General features: G+C 38.7%; 5 protein-coding genes across 9 annotated transcripts; 3 read left to right on the forward strand and 2 right to left on the reverse strand.

The window, feature by feature from the left end:
• Positions 1 to 1,490: 1,490 nt before the first annotated feature.
• gdl (gonadal protein gdl) lies at positions 1,491 to 2,813 on the forward strand. 2 transcript variants are annotated; one of them, XM_046629477.2, is made up of 2 exons: positions 1,491 to 1,977; positions 2,037 to 2,813. In XM_046629477.2, the coding sequence occupies exon 2, from the start codon at positions 2,090 to 2,092 to the stop codon at positions 2,612 to 2,614; it is 525 nt and encodes a 174-aa protein (XP_046485433.1). In that variant the 5' UTR covers positions 1,491 to 1,977; positions 2,037 to 2,089; the 3' UTR covers positions 2,615 to 2,813. The 2 variants fall into 2 exon arrangements, with proteins under 2 accessions (XP_046485433.1, XP_046485432.1); XM_046629476.2 differs by having other exon boundaries at positions 1,492 to 1,910.
• Positions 2,735 to 7,748, reverse strand: Lon (Lon protease). Of its 2 annotated transcripts, none has more exons than XM_046629469.2 (10): positions 7,294 to 7,748; positions 6,919 to 7,146; positions 6,656 to 6,828; positions 6,175 to 6,428; positions 5,903 to 6,094; positions 5,439 to 5,743; positions 5,216 to 5,355; positions 4,851 to 5,133; positions 3,867 to 4,770; positions 2,735 to 3,785 (listed from the first exon to the last, which is right to left on the reverse strand). In XM_046629469.2, the coding sequence occupies exons 1-10, from the start codon at positions 7,575 to 7,577 to the stop codon at positions 3,549 to 3,551; spliced, it is 3,000 nt and encodes a 999-aa protein (XP_046485425.1). In that variant the 5' UTR covers positions 7,578 to 7,748; the 3' UTR covers positions 2,735 to 3,548. The 2 variants fall into 2 exon arrangements, with proteins under 2 accessions (XP_046485425.1, XP_046485424.1); XM_046629468.2 differs by having other exon boundaries at positions 6,175 to 6,479.
• Positions 7,749 to 7,904: 156 nt separating this feature from the next.
• Positions 7,905 to 9,970, forward strand: LOC124218544 (uncharacterized). The gene is made up of 2 exons (XM_046625083.2): positions 7,905 to 8,414; positions 8,522 to 9,970. Exons 1-2 carry the CDS (start codon positions 8,041 to 8,043, stop codon positions 9,369 to 9,371), a joined length of 1,224 nt encoding a protein of 407 aa, XP_046481039.1. The 5' UTR covers positions 7,905 to 8,040; the 3' UTR covers positions 9,372 to 9,970.
• On the reverse strand, positions 9,673 to 12,229 carry Hacd2 (3-hydroxyacyl-CoA dehydratase 2). 3 transcript variants are annotated; one of them, XM_046629472.2, is made up of 6 exons: positions 12,122 to 12,229; positions 11,770 to 11,886; positions 11,572 to 11,688; positions 11,023 to 11,281; positions 10,753 to 10,857; positions 9,673 to 10,624 (listed from the first exon to the last, which is right to left on the reverse strand). In XM_046629472.2, the coding sequence occupies exons 2-6, from the start codon at positions 11,851 to 11,853 to the stop codon at positions 10,059 to 10,061; spliced, it is 1,131 nt and encodes a 376-aa protein (XP_046485428.1). In that variant the 5' UTR covers positions 11,854 to 11,886; positions 12,122 to 12,229; the 3' UTR covers positions 9,673 to 10,058. The 3 variants fall into 3 exon arrangements, with proteins under 3 accessions (XP_046485428.1, XP_046485429.1, XP_046485430.1); XM_046629473.2 differs by lacking the exon at positions 12,122 to 12,229 and adding an exon at positions 11,968 to 12,089; XM_046629474.2 differs by lacking the exons at positions 10,753 to 10,857; positions 12,122 to 12,229 and having other exon boundaries at positions 11,770 to 12,090.
• Positions 12,226 to 13,227, forward strand: RpS15 (ribosomal protein S15). Its single transcript, XM_046629478.1, has 3 exons — positions 12,226 to 12,378; positions 12,586 to 12,671; positions 12,841 to 13,227. The coding sequence occupies exons 1-3, from the start codon at positions 12,370 to 12,372 to the stop codon at positions 13,187 to 13,189; spliced, it is 444 nt and encodes a 147-aa protein (XP_046485434.1). The 5' UTR covers positions 12,226 to 12,369; the 3' UTR covers positions 13,190 to 13,227.
• Positions 13,228 to 13,249: the final 22 nt, after the last annotated feature.

Here is a 13,249-nt window from a genome sequence, read left to right on the forward strand (position 1 = left end):
TCGTGAATGAGCCTATCCATGCAGCTAAGAAATCGAAGATTTGTGCAACAATTGTTACCGCCACGCCACGTGACAGAGGAATCCCAGGGAAATACCCATAACCTAACACGTGCAAACTCACCAACGTTGCCGAGAAATGGAAAAATAACTCGGAAGTCTCTGCTTAGATCTGTAAAAAACAAAACAGAACATTTCAATTAATTTAATAAAATGGCTTTTCAGTCTGCAAATTAATTATTACTGTTGTCCAGTTTCGTATTCATTGCGTGTTATGCAAGAACAAAAGTTCGGCTTTGTATGTACCACCTTAAATTATCAAACAATAATTAAAATAAGTATTGTTACCTCGACTCTGGGCTGCTCCACACTTTTATATCTAGTAGTTCTTGCAACATCTGAGGTTTATTGGAGAAGCGAAGCACGTTTCACGTAATTTAGATCGTCACTCTTATATAGTCCAAAAATCCGCACCGTAATAACACTCGATCCTCCATTCAGTTTTTGTGCTGTAACTGCCTGTTTGAACCGACCGAATAAACTTTCCGATAAAGCAACTGCGCGTTTACCGAAAATCAGCCAAAAAAATAGTAAAATTAATACACGACGCACAGAAACAAAAATAGACATCACTGAAATCTGAAGTTACACAAAACAATGGAAACTCGAGGTACGAAATTCACTTTCACGTTCGTAGGATGTTTTCATTTGGGTAACTCGGGTTTTCTTCAGTCTAGACGCTATTCTTCGTATATTATTCACAGATGAGTATGGTGCAAGTACACCGATCGGACAACGCGGTCTGAATGTTGAACTAATGCCGAGAACACGTCGTTTCACTCTGATCGCTCGGAAACGACTGATTCCGCACGGCGTTCAGAAGAGAATCAAATGAGTTCTGGGAAGGACGGAAGATAATAATTCTCCCGCCTTCTCTGTTGCTCTTCCGATGGAGTGGGGGTTGCTGCACACGCCCGCCGAGCTGTTTCTCCCCTCTCGTGGCCCCCCTCTCCGTGAGCAGACCGACAGAGAGGGCGGAAGAATTATTATCTTCTATCCTTTAGAGAACCGATTCGAATCCGTTCACGGGACGCTCAGGCCGTTGCTTGCGCTTTATGTATCCCTATGGTCTCAACGGCCGGGTGAAAACACCACGTAAGCTACGCGATCAAATGTTTAGAGCTTTGCCGTAATATGCGACGTCAGGCGAAGTATGAATTCTCCGACCACTACGAATATTTCTTGAACGGGATTTTGTCAAATTTTCAATTTCACTATGACGACGGTATATTACTAACGTTTTGCACGCGATGGTGTTAGCACTTCTTTCACCGGCGTGGTCAGTTGCTAATTGGTTGATACGTGAAGCTGCTAATACTCCCAAACCCGGCCAGACGCGGCAAACTGTTACGCAAATAACCCAGGGTTATCAGTATTTATGTACAGCGAATTTCTGTTTACTCGATCTAGCTTTTTGGAGTGGACTGTACGAAAAGAGACATAACTACAACATGACGCTATCTCTCGGCTCGCGTCTAAGGCAGCAGGATCTTACTAGACAGGTTTCTCTCTGACTAAACCATGTTCCAGTTATGTCAAGGTTCAGTGATCACGGCTGTTGTGTAAATGATAGTTCATACCTCCGTGGTTCATACCGCTAGTAGAAGATGGCAACACCATAGAAAATATTTCACCAATGGCGAGTTGGTACGGATGCTAGGAGGTGACACCACGCAAGAAAACATTTCACAAATAGTCTCTGTTAAGTGCCATGTTAGTTGTCAGTATTGAAATATCGTCGAGTTTCAGAGTCTGGTGAACAATATATTTATTGCAGCCATTAACTATAATATGATAGTAGGGAAATCAAGAAGGCCGTGCAGATTACAGAGGATTTTTCAAATTTCTCGAAGGTAATGAAATCATTTCGAGAATTATTCTGATGTGTACCCTCGTTGGCTGAAGATTCTTTAGTCAACGGTACGTTTAACAATTAATCTAAATCGAAGAACGTCAATCACATTCTCTATAATAAATAGCGCAAGAAAAAAATACGGAATTTGAGAGATGCGATGAACGCTCGAAATTAACAATGGATGTTGTAAATCCTACGCCGCAGGATCTTCAGAGAAAGCTCTACTTTCTCGTTGAGCAATTACAACACATGGCCAGCGAATTGCCTCCCAAATACCAAATGCGTCTACCGTATGAACTTCTGTCTGGACTGGCAAATTCTTTGTTAAACGATACTATATTCGAAATAGTCAAAGGACTGATGGAAATTCAACACGTTACAGAAAAACACTTGTTTCAGCAGCGACTCCAGCTGTTAAATCAACAAAAAATTGAAGTTCAAGAGGCTTTATCTAATTTACATGACGAAGAAAAATGCATCACAGCAAAAATGATTTTACAAAAGAAACACAAAGAGGAATTGCGGCAAACTGATATGAAACTGGTTTTGCAATTAGATCAAAAAGTATCTGACCAACAAGGCATATTGGAAAAAGCTGGCGTTCCTGGATTCTACGTCACCAATAACCCCACAGAAATTCAAGTACAGATGAGACTTTGCGACTTCATAATACGGCTCAGTAAAATGGAAATTCCATGTTGATCATGCACATCAAATCTTATCCTATGTGTGGTGAACTAGCTTATACTGCAAATCACAAATGACAATTATACAGTACATCAAAGTGATCAGTGACAATTTTAAGAAAAAATGCAATCAGACTTGTATTCGAATGTCAAGCTTGTATTTCACATACAGATGCGATGAAAATAAAGTTGAATAGATTTCTTTCCCTATAGAATCAGTCTGTTTTTCATTTACAATATTTTAAGGTTACCAGATACCACCTTTACTTTTAGGTTTGGTCGATTGGTATATCATTGTAATTTTAACTCTGTTTGGTTTGATTTAAACATTTTCAATTCTTGTAAAATTTGTTGCGACGACCTTTTTATAATATCAGGCCTATAATACACCCAATAACAGTACAATGAGCAGGTACAACATTATAAATGCATTTGTTTTTGTACACTATCAAATATTTAAAGTAGCTAGTGACTTTTACAAAACAGTTGTATGTAAACAAATTTTACACTTCAATTTGTCAACTAGAATATATAATTGGGTTACAATCCACAATAGCAGTAGATTCTATTTTCAAGTATTCATTCTTTGTGATTCACTGCAACTGAATGGCTTATATGCCACTCAATATCTAAACAAAAAGATGCGATGAAATTACAGCCATGAATGCAAGTAATAAATCTTATTACTAACAGATATCTATGCGCCTTAGATTTCTTTACATATTTACAGTCTTTTCCGAATCTCTGTTCTACTTCCGGATTGGTTACTGAGCTAATAAACTGCGATTTGATTTCTCATCAACATACCATCCACTAAAACAAATTTAGTCCTAGGGAATTCGAGAAATTTTCACGTAATTTGCACAGCAAAGTTGGTAATCCATTGAACCATTTGTACGTATAGCATCATCACATTTTCCAAACAATTTCAAACTTGCAAAGCCAATCACTCAAGAAGCAGCTTGTGCAGTTGATGGGGATTGAGATTGTGATGGAATATCGGCGTTAAGTTCAGTACTAGCACCAATCGGATCACTGGATCCTTCGAGGAAGCAGATTCTGTAAACGTCATCAAAATTTGATATGAAATGTACTTCTAAACCATCTGTAATGTATTTAGGAAGATCGTCATAGTCCTTTCTGTTCTCCTCCGGTAATAATACACAATTCACGCCAACTCGTTTAGCCTGAAAATGAAAATTTGGTTGAGTTACGTGTGATTCGACGTCTGGATCAAATCAATATTTCACATAGATACAACTACTTACTGCAATTGTTTTCTCCTTGATGCCACCGACAGGAAGCACCTTTCCCATAAGACTAAGCTCCCCAGTCATAGCAACATTTTGCCTAATTGGTTTATTCTTTGCAAGCGAAATTAGGGCTGTTGCGATGGTAGCTCCAGCGCTTGGTCCATCCTTTGGTGTTGCACCTTCAGGGACATGCAGATGAAGATGAGCATCGTAAAGGAATGTGTTGTTGGGATCTTCTTTTTGTAGAAAATTTCTAGCCACAGTCATTGCAATACGTGTCGACTCTTTCATCACGTCACCCAGATGACCAGTTATTTCAAATGTGCCTTCCAATTTTTTAATGCCAATGGGCTTTCTCATCGTTATCTCTATGAATAGAGTAGATCCGCCCATGGCTGTCCATGCCAATCCCATAACAACACCCGGTGGTGTAATCGTGTACATTCTGTCATGAGCAAAGACAGGTTTTCCAACGAAGTCTTGTAAATTATTGCTGGTTAGGTCGATCTTGTCTGTTTCATTTTTAACAACCTTATACGCAACTTTGCGCGAAACTTTCTCAATGTGTTTCTGCAAATTTCTCACTCCTGATTCTCGACAATAGGATTTTATCAATAGACTTAACGCATCGTCATGGATTTTCAAGTGATTTTCGGACAGTCCTGAGTCCTGCATGGCCTGTGGTATCAAATATTGTTTGGCAATAGCTACCTTCTCTTCAGCTACATATCCTGACATCTCAATCATCTCCATTCGGTCTCTCAAAGGCTCTGGGATAGTATCAACAATGTTTGCCGTGCAAATAAATAAGACTCTTGATAGATCTACTGGTACGTCGAGATAATGATCTAAGAAATTTGCGTTCTGCTCAGGATCCAACATCTCTAACAGAGCTGAAGCTGGATCGCCTTGATGTCCCCTGTGAAAAATTAATTGGTTGATAATTAACGCATCACCCATAGTCAAACCATTATTGTTAACGATGGAAAAAATACCCACTTTCCGATTTTATCAACCTCGTCTATCAGAACCAATGGATTTTCAGTTTTTGTTTTTTTCAAACACTGAATTATCTTTCCAGGCATTGCACCTACATAAGTTCGCCGGTGACCCTTGATTTCGGCAACATCAGTCATGCCACCGACACTAAATCTGAAATACTCTCTGTTGAGAGCACGGGCAATAGATCTTGCTATCGACGTCTTACCAACACCTGGCGGACCGTGAAAGCATAATATTTTTCCTTGGGTCGAACCTTTCAGCTGACTAACAGCAATAAATTCTGCAAATCAATATTAGAAAAATTGAAGAGAGCAAAACGATTTTTCAACTAGCATTACATTCGTTTATTATGACAGTCTTACCAAGAATTCTCTTTTTTATATCCTCCATGCCATAGTGATCTTTTTCTAAAACTTCACTAGCTTGGTTAAGATTCAGATTCTCTGGACTTGTCATTCCCCAAGGCATAGATGTGAGCCAATCCAAATAATTTCTCGTCACACTAAAAAGTCGTTTTCGTTAATTACGTGTTATGCAAATACCTACAAATTTTATTCATGTGTTCAATTATGAACCTCAACGTACTTGAATTCGCTGCTGTGACTCTCGAGAAAACTTAATTTGTTCAATTCCTCATCCAAGACATCCATGACTGGCTTGGGTACAACTTTTTGCCTAATACGTTCTCTGTATTTCTCTTCAATTGCATCCTTGTCATCCTTTTCCAATCCCAGTTCTTTTTTTATAACTTTCAACTGTTCGTGAAGTATATACTTTCTATGCTGCTGTTTTACTTTTTCTTCTACTTCTCTTCCAATTTTTTGCTGCAGTTTACTAAGCTCACATTCTTTCTTAAGGAGCGCTAATGATAACATTAACCTTTTTGGAATCTACAGGTATAAAAAAATGTCATGGTCGATAAATTTATATAAAAATTTTACCTATTCCGAAACCCGCAATTTTACCTGAGGTTATAGCAACTCCAGTATGAATAATAATGATAAAAGTAATTAAAATTTTTAATCCAAAATAAATATTCTTCCACCTACATCCATTTCTTCCAGTACTTGTTGCAACTCGTGAGCATCAGCTCCTGTAAGTGCAGCACCCAAGTCACTAAGATAGACAGGATTGTCAACGACTCTTTGACCTTGATGCAGCATTTGTTGAAGTGATTCTCTGTACAGTGGATTCATACTAATTATGTCTCGAATCGTTTTGATCACCTCCTGGGTTAGTGCCTGCATATTACAAGTATAAAATTATTTCATGTTTTATTCAGACAATAGAATGACGGAAAAAGTACTGACAGGTTAGCTACCTTTATTTCTTCTGTTTGTCTAAATTTCTCATGTGAAATATTGACGACTTCGACCATGAGCAATGGTTGAGTTTCCGAAGTGGCCTCACTTGTTTCCACTTTTCTTTCTGTAGAATCTTCTTTCTTCTCATGTTCTGGTGGTACGAGCTCGGTAGCTTCTTCAACTTTATCAACTGATTCAGCAGCCTTAGGTTCAGCCCTTTTCCTCAGCATAGCCCTACGATGCTTTTTACCACCACCAGCCACCGTGTCTTCTATAGGGACGTTAATTGTGGTATTTAGTAGTGGAAACGTCAGTTTCATCTCTGTGTAAAGCAGGTAGCGCAATTGTTAAAATATACATTATAGTTGCAATAAACTTATTAGTAACAAGCTCAGCAGATAGGCAGATAGGCTCCATACCCATACCAGTTATTCTAAAACTAACAGCGCATAATCCAGGTGTCTAAATTCGCTGTTAATTCTTTTACAGACACCGTACCTTGAGGTGATTTTTCAGAAAAGTCTTCTAGTATTTGACCAGTAATTTTCACTCTTCTATGGGCCATTACAACAAGTCTCAACCGATCACCCAAGTCCTGTACTTCGTGTATCTGAGCAAAAGTTCCAATAGAATACACTTGATCCAAATTTTGCACAACTTCAGCATCATTCCTATGATATAAATGATGATATTAAACTGTTCGTGTGCTGGACAGTGTCTAACGCTCTCCGAAGAACCGATAAAAAGGAAGGACTACTCACTCTTCGCTCTTCTTCAAAAATATTCCAACATACGGCTGGTTCAGTTTAACTTTACGACGTATAACATCTATCAAAATTGGATTGCTCAGTTCGATAAGTTTGATAAACCGAGGAAATACTGGATTCCTGTTTATAGCTATAACCGGTAGATGCGGCCAGACTTCAGGAACAACCACAGTTGCAGGCAGAGCAGCAGCATAATCGTCAGGGAGTTCAGGCTCGCTTCCACTGAGAATATGAAACAATAGCAATGGACAGCAATAAGTGCTTGTGAATCAACAAGTCGATGATGGAACATTTGAAATAATGGAGTCGAGGGTAATGTTACGATAACATTAATTGTAACGATTAAGGAATAAGAAAACCAGAGCTTACTTGGAAGGTGGATCTTTGTCCCCGGACTTCTTAGACGAGAACCCCCGAATGGCAATAAAGGCGGTGGTCTGCCTGTGCCCTCGTGAGCCCTTTTCCCACGCCTTGATAGGGCCAATCGTTTCTCCAGTGAGAATTTTTCTTCCCCATTGCCGCGTAGCTGTACCGGCAAATTTCCCCGAACAATTCGCCGAGCTTTGGACGTTAGAAAAGGTTCGATTCCATGTAACTCGGTACCGATATACTGGTAACAATTTAAGTCGTAGCCCCGTTACGCATATTCGCATTTTGATCGACTACTGTTACGATTATGTACTCTCCGGTGTGTTGTCCAAAGTGTCTGGGTCTCTGTGTATCTCCTTCCTAATCCCTGAATGCTAGAAGCGCGGACCGAACTATCGAGAAATTACGAGGTTATGTATCGAATCTTGACCATGTTCTGTGCTGTGAATTGTGCTGAAAGTAGTAGCAGCGGTGATTAGCTGAGGGAAAGTGCTCAGCCAATCACGGCGCAAAGCGAGAGAGACAGCTGTTATCGCAAATATGGATTGAGAACCCGCGCTCTTGACTAGATTCAAATGATTTTACTCTGTGGATTCGAACTTGACGACGCGACACAGATAAGTGCAAAACGTCGATCTCAATACAGAAACTTATCCCTATTCGATATAATCCAACGCGCGTCGACATCCAGTTATCTATCTTTAATTACAGCCAACTGACGAAGCTCCATTAATTTTCTGTGTCGATATGAGTGGAATTAAAGAAAATAGTCTAGAACCCAATTTTGCGTCACCAGTTGTTTTCGGCAGCGCCCGTCGCTTGCCAACTGGGAATAATAATAGCAACGGGAACAAAGGCGTTATTTCATTAAGGGATCTATCTATGCCAGAGATATGGGAGCTGGCTCGAGATCGTGTGAGGATCAGTGGTATAGAGAGACGATCAACAGATAATCCTTCACACAAACGTATAGCTGTGTCTGAGACTGTGACGAGACGTCGCACATCAACTTATCAAATCATGTCGCAATACGTAGACTCAACTGCAGCAAACGATGGACTAGATGATAATGAGGAGTTCTTCGCGAATTTGCTAAATAAAATGACCAAGGAACAATTCATGTTAGTCTAGTGCTTATCTCGAGTAATGTACTTGATACTACAAGCTTATAAAAAGTTTATGCATACATTCACAGCGGTATGTATAGCTGAAAGTGCTTCTCTTTCAGACCATCCGGTGAAGTTAATAAATCACGAAAGCGACTGAGTTTATGGAATAAAGAAAACGCAAAAACCTCTGGCAAAAGCAAGCGATCCAAGAACAATGTCAACATGATTCCTATTCCACCAGCAATGGCACTGCTAAAAAAACGATTGCTGCCTCAACAGCACAAGATTGCTTTACAAGCCGTGTCAGCTATTCCAGTTCGATCTGTGACAGCTAAAACGGAACAACAAGATCAATCTGTTCCTCAGCATAGGTCAACTTTAAATCTGGCTCAAGAAGACATGAATATGAAAGAATCTTATTCAAGTTTTACGGATTGTGACTTATTGTCAAATGTGCCCAGGAAGGTAAAAGAAAATTTTCTTCGGAAGAGGACTGTAGATGATGGTTTTCCTACTTCCTTTATGGAAACGTTGAAGTTGCAACATAATTATGCTGTTGAGGCTGTCGATCACAATTCCAGACATTCTACAACGCAGGGCGATTATAGTTATAGTAAAAAATATAACCAGAATTTTTTAAGCAGCCCATGTCTTTCAACTATTGAAGAATACCTTGAACCATCCATGGTAATCGAACCATTAATCCGTGATCCAAATGCTATGGAATTTGAACGACACTCAAACCTGTCTATTCCATTCACTCCACCTTCGTCCACAGAATTTGTTAGTTGTAATGCTCACGAATTTGATAAAGGTTTTAACAATCTTGATGAGAATGATAATTCCCGCTCGTTGTCAGTATTGACAATAACTTGCCCAAGTCTGATTTCAAACTGCGAAAGCAAATATAACTACGAGATTATGAACCAGGAAACATTCAACATACGTGATAATAACTTGTTCAACTGAACTGTTATTGCATTTTATTTACCTTAGTTAAGCTCATTGAAATAATAATTTTTTTCACATTCATAGTTTGAATTAATTCAGATTTGAATATAGGTTGGAGCTCTTTGAAATGAAAGTGTATAGATTACTGTTGAAGATTTCTCAACTCGAGTCAGTCTGGTCAGTGTACATTGTCCAAATAGGGCAATTCATTCTGATATACTTTCATGGTATATAAGGATTATCAGATAGTTTGTAACTTCAGAGTGTAGGTGATTAAATGTTTATTGAGGCTACGCAATTTCATGCTGATAATCACATCAATAATAAAACTAGAATTTTAATGACATTAATAAAATACAAATTTACAGCGTATGCGCTGTACAAATTTCAACACTTGATACTTTCATTCATTATGTACATCATTGACATTTGATCAGTATTTATATTGGTTATACCAATATGAATATAATTATTACATGGTAAAAGTGCCGTCTCGTAATGGGGAATAAGAAGGAAGAAATCTATTTTATTTGTTCAAATTTCTCCAACAATACTCCCGTAGGTACTTCATTGTTAGCGTGTTGCACAAAACACCATCTTTAAGCTTACTCTAAGAATTATTTGTAAAAAGACATAACACAATGCTACTTAGTCCATGCTCAATCCAATTGTATTTATGTATTTATATGCCCAATTAAGCAATAACTAATTGTACTTTCTTTTTATGTTAGTCTTTGACAATTTTTGATATCTGACACGATTCATATGCGACATCATTATGTACATACCTGGCAAGCAGAGTAACAATAGATATATTCTCATTGCCGAAGGAAAATGAAATGCAAAATTCCATTGGTTGGGCATGGCAACTGTGAACTGGTTAGTCTCTTCAAAATATGGAATGTTCCTCAGTATTATTATACCTTCGCAGAGGAAACCAAGGGGATAGAGCGGCATCCATATTGTGTATCGTAGCCACGTCAGAAAACTGAACTCTGTTTTAAACAGTTGTGTCAAATAGTACGGATATCTAACTATTTCAACGGAGCTCCATACTACAAATAAGTAAAATACAACTGGTTTTGTTTGCATTCGAGGTTCTGATTCTATCATGCAGAACAATATAATTGCTCTAGCTCCAACTTGTAGTAATGGCGTCATAAATCCTCCCTTTGTGTATCCAAATAGAGGGTGCATTACTTCCAGAAATTGTAGTAATTGTACAAATTTCATCGCTGTCCCTACCGATTCATACGTAGTCGGCATAGAGTCTGCAATTACATGTAAACCATGATATATTGTTATATTTATCAGGTACTCTACACAAAAATATTCTAATTATTCTGTTAAGTTAATCAAACATTTTGAAGATATAACACGACTATTGAGGTGTATTTACCTGGCCCATCCCGTGAGTATCTTACTGCCATTATCATTAATATGTAAGCGAATCCAACAAATTGACATAAATTGTAAAAAACTAGGTAAACTTTCTTCAAGTCTTCTGTAAGAGATAAGGTTTCGTTAGGCTAAGTATTAACAAATATAGATTCGTCTAAGACATTGAATTAGCATCCGATGGCTGTTATTTCAAGTATTAGTCATTAGCGCCATATGGAGGAATTAATGATGTTGATTTTACATATCAGAGAATGAACGGCTCCAATACCTTGCCTATATCCACATTCTTCTTTGTAAAGTTTATCATACATGTTTGGGTAATCCTTAGTAATATCTCGTTTTCCCTCTCCATCGATCCCTGTTCCTTCATCTTCGTCGCCATCGGCATCCTGACTCTTCCACTTATCGAAATCAATTTTCAGCCAAGCTGGTTTTTGAGGTTGACTAGTTAGCCGAGGCCACCAGCCACTTGATTTTTTACGCAGAATAAAGTCAACTTGTCGATCAATTACTTTAAAATTGCTTTCCTGTTGATCCATTTCAAATATTGTATTAATAAAAATGTCTTGATTTCATACTAGAGCGAATGATGATACACAGTTGAAGCTGGATCATAGTCTAGCATCAATGTAGTAAAATATATGTAAAATAAAAGTTTCATTTCGAAGTTCAGTAACAGTGCGAGTGTATATCAGTCACATAAGTAGAATAAATTACATAATAAGCTTGATATCATATAGCTAACGCATAGCATGATATGAACTGCCTATCAATGAGTCCTACTGCATATCATCGTTGTATAAATCATATACTATGCCTCAGGATCAATTCCCGAATGAAAATCCAAGGTGAAAGCATAGCTGTCAGGGCCTCTAGCACCTTGCCCATTGGCTACGAATTTTAATTTCTTTTCGTGCAAATCAACGCCAGGGTTCTGAAAGCGATATCAGCTAATTAAACAGTGAACATTAAATCTCTACTAATTGATCGAGTTTAAAATATTGAGAATGCAAACCTTGACATCAGTTAGATCGACCTTAAGTGTAACTTGGCTCTCAGTCTGGGCCCAATACACGAAAGGCGACGGCACCTCCGGCATTATCGTAAATTTCAGGTAATCTCAGGTGTCCACCTACGTTGAAATGCGTTTAAATCGACAATGGTCAGCGGTGTAATCATAAATCAGTGCAATGAAAAAAAAACGAAATATTACAAGCAGCTGGCGATTCTGTCACTACTTATTCTACTGAAGGAATAAACCTAATGAAAGTTGACGTGTCAGAAAAATTAAATGGTAAGCTATTGACAATTCGAAGAACAGCCAGTAAGTATGCATGCTCCAATACCGGTATAGTCAACTGACGTACCGATATCAATGTCGTATCCCTTTTCATCCCGCTGCTTAGACGACGATAGAAAACCCAACGCTACCGACTCGCACTGCACCTACTTCGCTCCCCAGAACTAACACGAATATCACCCATGGCTGGCTACTTTTTGACTTACCGACTCTAGCGGCAAAAATGGGAAGTAAATAATTCGCGTGAAGTGAGGACGGAAGTGGAATTGAAGTAGCGTGCGCAACCTTTCGCGTTCCCCGACAAGAAGCGCAAACATGGCTGAGGTGAAGTATTACGGATTTTGTTGAATAATCCAAAAATATCTTTACGATCCTTAAAAAAAATGATACTACTGTTAATTCTATGGTTTTTCTCGATTCACCCTAGATGTTTTTGATGATATTTACGTTTGTTTAGTCGTTATAAACCTCCGCTCTAATGCGTTCCTTTCACCGACACAGGCTGACCGTTAATCGTTAATTTTGTTGCAGGTTGATGAAACTCAGAAGAAGAAGAGGGCCTTCAGGAAGTTTACCTTCCGAGGCGTCGACCTGGACCAACTCCTCGACATGCCCAAGTGAGTCAAGATTCAAATCTACGCTCGCGTTTACGAATGTCAATAGCCGACCTAACCTTACTTTTTTCATCGATTCACCTAACGTCAAAGTTACTGATATCGATTTGATGAACACTCGTAATTGGGAGTTAATTATAATAATTAATCTTTTGAATCTATCTGATTACAGTGAACAGCTGATGGAGCTGCTACACGCTCGTGCTCGCAGGCGTTTTTCACATGGTCTCAAGCGCAAGCCGATGGCTCTTGTGAAGAAACTCCGTAAAGCGAAGAAGGAGGCTCCTCCAAATGAGAAGCCAGAAATTGTCAAGACTCACCTTCGCAACATGATCATTGTCCCAGAAATGGTTGGATCCATTGTTGGCGTCTATAACGGAAAGACTTTCAACCAGGTGGAAATTAAGCCTGAGATGATCGGACACTACCTTGGGGAGTTCTCTGTCACCTACAAGCCTGTTAAGCATGGTAGGCCTGGTATTGGTGCTACTCACTCCTCCAGGTTTATTCCTCTCAAGTAAATTGCTTGTATGTAATAAATAAACGGCGTAAAATTCCATCTTCTGATCCATCGTTTTATA

This window comes from Neodiprion pinetum, chromosome 5 (genome assembly GCF_021155775.2).
Source record: "Neodiprion pinetum isolate iyNeoPine1 chromosome 5, iyNeoPine1.2, whole genome shotgun sequence".
In the NCBI taxonomy this organism is placed as follows: domain Eukaryota; kingdom Metazoa; phylum Arthropoda; class Insecta; order Hymenoptera; family Diprionidae; genus Neodiprion; species Neodiprion pinetum.